The sequence below is a fragment of the Dermacentor albipictus genome, chromosome 1 (genome assembly GCF_038994185.2).
Source record: "Dermacentor albipictus isolate Rhodes 1998 colony chromosome 1, USDA_Dalb.pri_finalv2, whole genome shotgun sequence".
In the NCBI taxonomy this organism is placed as follows: domain Eukaryota; kingdom Metazoa; phylum Arthropoda; class Arachnida; order Ixodida; family Ixodidae; genus Dermacentor; species Dermacentor albipictus.
The window spans coordinates 243,308,390-243,318,492 of NC_091821.1; the positions used below are offsets into that span (position 1 = coordinate 243,308,390).

The 10,103-nt window shown below is 50.3% G+C and overlaps 1 protein-coding gene across 1 annotated transcript in view; it reads left to right on the top strand.

The window, feature by feature from the left end:
- LOC135907952 (titin-like) overlaps positions 1–10,103 on the top strand; it is a 284,982-nt gene that overhangs the window by 44,166 nt on the left and 230,713 nt on the right. Inside the window, 6 exon segments of the mRNA XM_070522096.1 lie at positions 2,545–2,877; positions 2,961–3,101; positions 3,167–3,871; positions 4,454–4,807; positions 4,860–5,127; positions 5,721–5,751. Of these exon segments, the coding sequence (XP_070378197.1) occupies positions 2,545–2,877; positions 2,961–3,101; positions 3,167–3,871; positions 4,454–4,807; positions 4,860–5,127; positions 5,721–5,751 (1,832 nt within the window).

The window sequence follows — 10,103 nt, forward strand, 5'->3', positions numbered from 1 at the left end:
GCCTTACGGCCGCACCCGGGCGCCTACATTCAATTCGCGTTTACTCCTATATACCCCACTCCAGTGCAAGGGCACTATAACGTAAAACTATTCCAAACTTTTCTTTTCCAATTCTGCAATCAGCCCTACGCGGTTGGTTACAAACTTTTTTGGACCACCCCCACTTCGCCTGGCTGTCACGGGACGTCACGAAAACCGCGATATCTCCCCATCTGATATGAGGTGTGCACACTGATTATGCATGATCTGACCGAACAAAAGCAAAATAGTTATTTATGATTCGACGTCTTTTCGCTATTAGCCCTCGGCTACTGGTCAAAGGCTTTCGAGCTGCACCCACTTCACCTGCCTGTCACGCGACGTCATAAAACCACAAACACTATCCGCGTCAAAGTGACGTGTACGCGTTAAAGATGCATTAATATGCCGAAAAAAACTGAGTTTGCTTTTGCATAGCCGCAGGCTGTCCCGTTCCGAAAGGAATAAAAGATGGCTGCCGCCGATCGCCCAGGCACTGGCTACTCGCACCTACCGGAAAGCATTGGTTTATTGGCGTATAATGAAACTTCTTGCGTGGCCGCGTAACGTTTTCGAGCACTTTCGGTACGTTTACGACCTCGTTCTGCCAACTCTTCTTTGCTGAGGATCCATTTTAGCGTCATTCTTAAGCTTCCGTTGCATGCCACAGCGATTTTCGACCAGCCACCGTGAGTTAAATAAGGGAAAGCGGACCAATCGCCGACGCCGGCACCCCCCCCCCCCGCCCCTTATTCGTCCGGTTATCGATTTTCAGTGCAGTGGGTCGCCCCTATCAAATCTCTCTCCACTTGAGCGTGCTCTTCGCCTCTTGCCAGCCAATTAGATAAGACAAGCCGCTCAGCGTCAGCAATGTTATTCGTTTTTGAAGAAAACAAAAGTGACCTCTTATGAACGAGAAGAGCGTTTGATTGGTCTGTTCAGACAACCCTGCGGGTGACCGCCCGATGCTTGCGTCAGCAGTTACGCTAATTTGACGTCAGCATATTGGAATAAAAACATTTTGGAATAGTTTTACGTTATAGGGTCGCAGAGTAGCAAACTGGAAACTCGCCTCTGGTTAACCTCCCTGCCTTTCCTCTGCCTCTCCTTATATATACATCGCGTTTACTCCCAGAAAGACCTCTACGGATCTGATACTGACATTTCAGATTGTTCCGCTCGCTCTCAAATTAGGTAGATATCGCGACTGTGATTGTCATTTAAATTTTATGGTAAGCTTGCGGGTTCGGTCTGAAGCCGGTAGCAATGACCAGTTATGCGATTAGATTTGTTTTATAAATTTGGTGCTTCGTGTTTCCAGTAACAATCCCCATTTTCCCCGGGAACGTGTATTTTTCGCTCCGTTCCAGAGAAGCGCCAGCCAAAGCATTTCGCTAAAGTATTTCCTTGGCGCTACAAATTCTAAAAATAAAAGGGGTGCCAGAGAGAGACGTGGAATTTGGTATGTAAGTTAACCTTTCTTTTCGAGGTTATACTAGCTATCAGTCGATCATTGCTGGCAACTATTTCCTTCCCAACATTGTAAGGCTTATTTCGAAGGGAAAAAAAATTCAATCAAATTGCGGAGTTGAAAGTTCCGAAACTGCTAAGTGGATTCGAGGGGCGCCGTAGCGGAGGGCCCCGTATTATTATTGATCTTCTCAGGTGTTTTAATGTTCACCCAAGGCAGGAAGCACGAGCATACTTGAGCTGTGTCTCCATTGGAAGGGCTTCTGCTTAGCACAGTCGTGCTGATGCAGGTGCCATTCCGTCTGCTGTATTATTCAGCTCATGCTATCTTCACTTAGGCTTTGGCATGTATAATAGATAATGGCATGCATGGACCTGCCCAAGCATAGTAGCATGCCTACGACCCATTTTCATATTTTTATTACTGAACTAATTGTTGAGCTATTGAGTATTGAGCTAGAGCAGCTCGTGTCAGGTGATCTAATGTTTGACGACGCCGCTGTGCGATTGCAGTTGGCGTGGGGAATATGAGCCAGCTGCTTCAGGTTTGTCAATGCCAAAAATAAATGAACGACTGAAATGGAGTTAGACGTACTGAAACGCAAGAAAAAGAAAATCTTGCAATATCAGTCGTCTTATGGTTTGCTGCCGTAAGGAGAAAGGTTCCTTTCTCCTTTCCTTATTTGGTTTCGAGCCTGCATGTTACTATGGTGTTAATGTCATGGAAATAGCAATAGATAATGAATTACGATGAAAGAGATCAAAGCGGCTGGCAAATTACGTGGCTAGATATCAAGATGGCGATGAGCGCACTACGCAAGCAATGAACAAGAAACCAAGAAGGTAACGAGGACACAACGCTGAGTCCTCGTTACCTTCTTGTTTTTCTCCTTTGTTTGCGCAGTGCGCTGATCACCATCATGACTGAACTTTTCCAACTCGCCTAAATCACCACCTTTAAATCAAGCGCTGATATATATTGCCTCACTCGCACGTAACGGGCGGGGAATTTATGTGTGTGGAGCACGAAGCTTATATTCTTTGTCCATTGCGCAGGTAATTTGGTACCACAACACACAACCTATCAAGGAGTCCGAGCGGGTGCGACTTTTGTTCCGCGGAGACAAGTGCTCTCTTTTGTTCAACGGCATGGGCACCCAGAACGCCGGCACATACCGCTGTTCAGCGGTTAACCCTATGGGCAGCTGTTACACGGAGTGTAAAGTGCGTGTGCCGCTCTCCGCTCCCGTGTTCCTGGAGCCTCTCAGAGATGTGACCACGGATGAAGGCTGCCGTGTGGTGCTCACTGCCAAGTTGTGGGCGCCGGAGCCTCCCTTCGTGCACTGGTTCAAGGATGGCAGAGAACTGCTGCCCAGCCCAGATTTCCAGGTATGACAGGCGTTACTATCGTGGCCTTCGCGAGACTTTGATGAGCCGGGTCATTTTCAACTCATCTGCGCGCACCACTGCAGGTCAGCCACGACCCGGACGGAACCGTGAAGCTACTGATTCCCAAGGTGGCAGGCAACAACAGCGGTCATTACGAAGTAGAGGCCAGTAACCCCGGAGGACGCACGCGCACAGGCTCCAAGATGCACGTTCGCGAATCTCAGGTAGCCGCTTGATTGGGCCAAACTCCTGAGCAGGGCGCAAACGACGCTGTTTTCTTTCTGTGCAGAAGGCGGTCCAGGCGGCTACCACCACCCAGCTAGCGGTGTCGAGGACGTCGAAGCAGACCGTGTCTGTTTCCAAGAGTGGCTCGGAGCTGCGGCTAGCCCGTTCGCTGCCTTCCGAGCTGGTGGTGCAGAGTGGAACCAAGGTGTGCCTAAGCGTGGCCAGTGCGCAGCCGCCCGGTGGCCAGTTGACTGCCTCATGGTTTCGGTCGGGTCAGCCTATCACTGACTCACCAGACTTCCGGCTAACCCGGTCACTGGAGAACGTGGCCGGCACGTCACTGGCCGTGTTCAGTCTGACCATCTCTGAGGCCTTCCCTGAGGACTCTGGCGACCTTGAAGTGCGCGTGCAAGGTCCTAATGGCGTTGTGACCGCGGACACCAAGCTAGTTGTGCTTGACGAAGACGACGAAGGAACTGACAACGTGCAAAGGCGCGACGAGGGCATCCAACAAGCGAGCGAGGTAAAAGTGTACGAGACAAAGCTGCCTCGACCGGGGCCAGGAGACTCAACTGGATTGGCTCTGTCGGGAGACCTGCAAATGCGCGTGACTGAAGTGACGCATGTGAACGAGATGCCACCGGAGGTGTCTGAAGAGACTACCACCAAAATAGTGGACAATGCAAGTGCCAAAGACAAAGTCACAGAAGAAGTTACCCGCCGAGTGACCAAGAGAGTCACTGAGATTACCAAGACCCAAACTAAAGAGGTGAGGGGTCCCTTGGTCTACAAATGGGAGTTTCGCAAGTAGCAGGCCTACCTGGGACGCCGTGCTTTCATTGCGGCGTCCCCTTCTAGTTTCCTCCTTATACTTGCTCGGCTCAAGGCTGGCATGGAGACTGTCCCACAGGCACCTTTCTTGTCCGTGCTTTCTGGTGGTGCTCTCCGTTGTGTTACCTGTCTGTATGGCTGCCGCTCGGAACAGAGCGCTCTCCTTCCTTACCCTTGGCCGCCCGTCCTTAAGTGTTTGGTGTAGCATGCTCGTCACAGTGCCTTGACCAAAACCGAGAGAAAATAATATTCACAGTTGTAACGGTGACATGAAATAAAGCCATGCTTTGTGTTCAATATGTGTTGCATGTTGTCTCCTTCCCATCTGAGATGAAACGTGAGCACCTTGCACACACGTGGCTGTCGCTTCCTTGCGCCGCACGTAGATGGGCCTGCTGCTTGCGGCACAATGTACGTAAACCAAGCCTGGTGCACAAACGATCGCGAGAGCCTTTCTATGCCGCTGTTCGGGCGACAGTGAGTGGAGCATGGCCGCGACAGGGTCCCGTTTCCGTTGCAGCTGAGCACCAGTCGGGCCAGCCGCGCGGCGGGGCCCTTGGGGCGCGTCGAGCCTATCCCGGTGGCCCCGGAGCCCAAATTCGACATCCTGGAGCCCAAGTACGATGCCCCGCTGTTGGGCAGCAGGCCCATCCGCGCGCCGTCGCCCGTGCAGCCGGAAGAGAGCCGACCGTCGCTGTTCGAGCCGCTCTCGGTGCGCACCAGCTTCTGCCTAGAGACGGGCCAATTCCAGAGTCCGCGCTCCATCATTCGCACCAAGACGGCCAGCCCCGTGTGGAGTCCCAAGAAGAAGGCCGTGGTAATCGCCGAGAATCCGGCAACTGGTCAGCGCGTGTCGGCACCTATCTTCCTGCAGGTGAGTGGTGCCAAACACGCAAGGACACGTGCCAGCGTCCCGGCGCTCGCAGGGTCCCGAGGACGTGTACGCGGCGCCAGGGCAGCCGGCGACGCTGCGCGCGCTCGTCACGGGCTGCCCGGCTCCGCGGCTGCGCTGGTTCAAGGACGGCCAGCCCGTGCACGGACCCGACCACGTGGTGGGTCAGCCGTCCGGTCCGGCCCCTTGGACCGCCTGGCTCAGTATCCCCGAGGCCTTCCCCGAGGACTCAGGCGTCTACGTGTGCACAGCGTCCAACCTGGTGGGCAACACGAGCGCCTGCTGCAGGCTCACCGTCTTCGGTCAGTAGCTGTCAAGGGCGGCCTATTCCGGGAGCGCCGCCGCCGGGCGCGCCCCGATCCGCGGTCCGACGAAAAAAGGCTTTGACGGCCACGCGACCTGAAGCAGGGTGTGGATCATACGGCGCGATGACACCGTGGCCGAATGATGCGACTAATCGCCAATACCATGACAGTGACGCCGAAAATACGCGCCTTAGTAAACACCGGTCGAAACCCTAGAAATGCCGGCCAGAAACTGCGGCCGCCCCCAGAAATGCGCTTCCAAAAATGGCGGCGGCGTAAGCTTACACCGGAGCAAAAATAGGCGGGAAGGGGGCGCTCTCCGCGTCATTTCCTGTCAGGGGCGCATGCGTCGGGGAACGGGAACGTCCCGCTAGCTAATTCGGGACCAGTGTCTGGAGATGCCTCTCCGGGCTTGACGCTCTCTAGACTCCGACTCGAAACGGTAAGTCCACATCGTGGACCGCTTTAAAGTCTCCCTGAGACCGGCTCGAGGCGACGTCAAAAGTGCTGGCCTCGCCTCGCGCGCGGTCCACTGAGCTCGAGTGCGTCTTTGACTGCGGTGCTCATTCCTACCACTGCTTGCCTTCCAGAAACCGGGATGGTCGTGCAGCCGGCCCACACGTAAGTGCTCGTCCTTTTTTCCACGAGCGAGGCTCGCCGTGCTTTGGCATCCCAGGTCGCCCTCGGATGCCTCCCGGGTGCGACCTGCGGCGCAAAAAATCACTGCGAGTCGGCGCGCCCCGGCTCCTTCGGCCGGTGTCTCGAAATAGAACAGCCGCTCGGCACCAGCTGGAAGTCCGGCGCTTGCATGCACCACGCCGATGCGGACGTGAAAAATACAGCATTCTGCGAAGCGATAGCGCAGGCACACTATTGCAATGCCGGCTCACTGCCTCTTTGATTGAACCCGAAACCCGGGACCTCTCTTCTTTTTTTCGCCTGTGGAGCTATACTTGCTACCTGTAATATAAGGTTGCCGAGTTTCAGCTGGTGCTAGTGGCCTCCCCTCTTTTGGCACAAGTGTGTGTGTGTGCGTGTTTCTTTTGCTCTGGGGCGTAGGCGGTCAAAGTGATGCCACCACGAGTTGGAATAACATTCTTGAGCAAAATATCCTGTTCGCATTTCGAAGGAGCCGTGTTTGTTTTATTTGTGCGACCTGGATCCGCGGGAAAGTGTGCGATGTCTCGTTATGCGCAATTATACTAGCTCGTGCTTGATGAGGTGTCAGGACAGTAGTCATGCCAGAGCTATTCTTTTCCGCTCTCGAGTCGGTGCCAACGCTGCCGCGATAGGGTTCCGCCGGCTGTTAGCTCCTCTAGGAGACGGCTGTCCGACCTGGGTGCTAAAAAAAGCCGAATTGCGCAGCTCCACAGTAGTCTTGCTGTTTTGGTCTGACTGCGTCATTCCCTGACATCGTGTCCTGCTAGCTCAGCGCAGACGACAGGTTTTCCAACGGGTCCGCCATCTTGCCTCAGCAGCACCTGTTGACACAAGCGAATGGAAACATGTTTTCAATAAGGAATGCCAGCAATAACAAACAAGATGTAGGGAGAAATATCTAGTGCAGGACATGATTTCATGACATGAGTTTTCTTTTCGAACATTCCTGCACAATACGGCGGCATATTGATTTTCTCAATATATTCCTTGTATAAGCTGCACTTAGTTAGTTCCGGAAAGTCAAATAACAGAGCTGAAATTATACTGGCGTTGACTGATTATTGTGCGCGCACACAGACACAGCATTCTGCAGCCAGTTCATGTTCAGCAGATTCAAACTAAAATGTTTTACTGTGATTCTTCGCGAATGCAACGACGTAGCTCAGTCGCGTGAATATTGCGTATTTGTCTCAATTTAGCTGATTGAGATGAGAGAAGGTGCAGCGTTTGTGCTGAGTTTTCTTAATTGAAAGAGAGTCTACGCTTCCACTGCCGACAGCGACTGTAATGACTCAATCGACTCATTATGATCTCGACAGTAAATAATGAATGTAATGAGTGTTCCTGGTAGCCAGTTTACAGCGGCATAAATATTGCGAAAGCGCATTTTGTCTTTGTAATTTGCATGTCTTTCAGTTTACGGTCATAATTTGTTTGCAACAAGTGCTTGAATGACTTGCATTCATTATGATTTTATTGTATTCTCTTATTAGCTGGTGCACTTGTCTAAATAGATCGTAGTCCAATTCTTATTTTCTGCAATTTAGTTGAATCACGCATCAATAAGAGGTAGTATATGAGCAAGGGAACGCTGCATGTATCCCGACTTGTAGTTGCTGTAGCGCCTTGGCATGAAACTTGCTGCATTCGGTGCACCGCTACCCACAGATCGACGTAAATTTTGGTAATTCTGTTCCCGTCACGGAATAAAATCCCACTTCGCCTATTATTTGACGCTAAAGCGTGAAACTTGGCGCGCAGATATTTGCTATACTTGTTAATTTTATTTCTATTCTTTATTGCTATTTTAGTACATTTGAGCTATGACGTTACTTTCCTGTAATTCAACATCAAATTCAGCAATGTGGTTGATGAAACGTGCGATTTGCACATAGCTCTTCCTGCGGTGGAAGCCGGCAAGAATGAGCACCATAAACTGTTTTTGAAATGCTACCCTGGCGTTGGCAGGACAGTGGGCTCATGCCACAAGCCCTACGCCCCTGAATTTGGGGATAGTTCGTAGCAACGGACGTTTGAAAGCTGTAGCCATTCCATGCTTGCGCTCTGCAGTACGGGGTTAGTTCGGGAGGGTACATCATAAGGGTACGTGTCAACGGTAGCCAGCCCTAGCGAGTAGATGAGCCGGACAAACAGAAATGCAGTGAAAGAGCACAATAAATCTCTTGTTCCACGTGGACGCCTACACGTTCCAACTTGTATTGATTGAACTAGCGTCAGGTCGTAGGGTGCACTTTACTCATTGTGCACACGTGATCAGTTATTTATAGCTTCCACCGATGCAGTCGCCACCAGAGCGCAGACACTGAGTATCATCACATTGTAAATGATTTTGCCCGTTAAGTTTGGGCGCCATTAGCCTAATTATTTGGCCGCAATCATATTGTGTCTAAGTTCCCAATTCAAGGGCGAAAAATGCATTACTTATTCGGTTTTGCTGGGAGCCGATATGCTAGGAAGTCGCACGAAACTTAGTTGCACAAAAATTTATGGCAGAGTTCACAGGGTAAAACTTTTTTTTCTGCTTCATAACAAGCGATCGCTCACATATGTGGCGACAGTAGGTGGGCGCAATTATGTTTGTTCATTGAGCTGTTCGGTTTATCGAAAAAATGAAATTGAAATATTCATTATGCTCTTTCGCTAATAAATTGGCTTCTTAAACGCATCTGTCAATCATCGCACATACAATCTGATGAAGCAAAATTCTTTTTGCAAGTTTAATGCGTTGCTACAACTTCTCGTTCTGCATTTTATGTCAGGCGTTCCATCTCTTAAATTAAGGCTCTCTATAACCTGTGAAAGGGAATCGTAAATGGAAAAAATTATGTACTATATGATGTCCTGGGCCATGTTTGTACACACTATTTTTTACGAACCTAATTGGTCATGGTATATTCATTAAAATAACTGCGACGTAAATTTTAAAGGCGCTTCAGTAGAAAGTACACAGTGTTTACCGAAACCCGGCATAGCACACTTTACTGCCCTGCTGCACACTTTTGGCATTACTGCTGGACTGCTTTAAGTACGTGGGAGGTGGTCGGCTCTTGGGTGAATTTCCCTTCTGCGCACAGAATCTCTCATTTTTTCACCCCTTATACAAAAAGAAATCAGATGAGTGTAGCAAGATAAATTTGAGACAATCCTTTGTTCACATAATTACATAAACATACCGATACACCACGTGTCATCGGAATGCGCAGTGTTAAATTTTCTGTGCCGTCAGGAGCGATGTTTTTTATGTATATATATGTATACCTTAGTAAAGCTTTACTATCATTTCCGTACTACACAATAACTGGAGCTAATTTGCTTCCACAAGGAGAGTGACAACAGGCTCGTTTATTTATTTGTTTAGCTGGCGACTGCTAATCGCACACACATACAAATGGCATCGCAATTTACAGACGCCCGAGTACTGGCCAGTCATTGCAGACAGGTTTCACATTTGTGAACAATAGTTAGGAGGGGCGGCTCTGTGCCGTGTTGCACAAGAAAGCGGCCCGAGGCTGACGAATCGGCACGGCCTATAGGCCAATCGCGTGAGGCGAAACTAAACGCAAAACTGAACGCGCGTTTTGAAAAACGATCTCCGATCGCGCCCCAGTTAGGTATACAAGAATAGCAGGACGGAGTTAGTACGGCGCAGATAATATACAATTTTCGTCAAGAAACGCTTTAACAAAAAATATACATATCCTTAGAAATTTTCTTGTCGAATAATTTATTGTAGTTGCGCTAATTATGCCTACAAGCTTACGCGCGTAGGTCATTTTTTTGGTACGGCCAGCTGTTTTTCCAGTACGTCCAGACTGACGACAGCGCCACCGCTTCTTCATGACGTCACACTGCTCAAGTTTCCCACAGCCTAGGCGTCTACAAATTGGAACCATTTTGCAGTTTGAACCATAGATGAACTCATTTCAAGCTCTATTTTTCATAACGCTGAACGGCGAGGCACAGAAGGTAAGTACGGAAACGCGGCGTGCAACCTGTTCGAATGAGGGCTACGGTGCAAAAAAAAAAGAAAAACTAAATTCAAATTGATGGCGTTTAACGCCCGAAAGCGACTAAAGGGCTATGTGGAAACGCCGTGTGGTGGTAGGGGTGGCTCCGGCTTAATTGTGGGCATTCTTTAACGTGCACCCAATGCACTTATTCCGCCCCCATCGGAATGCGGTCACCGCGGTCGGGAATTGAACCTGCGAACCGGTGCTCAGCAGTAGAACGCCAGAGCCGCTGAGCCAGCGTGGGGGAGTGTGCAACAATGGAGTGGCCAACGTGAGGCACCT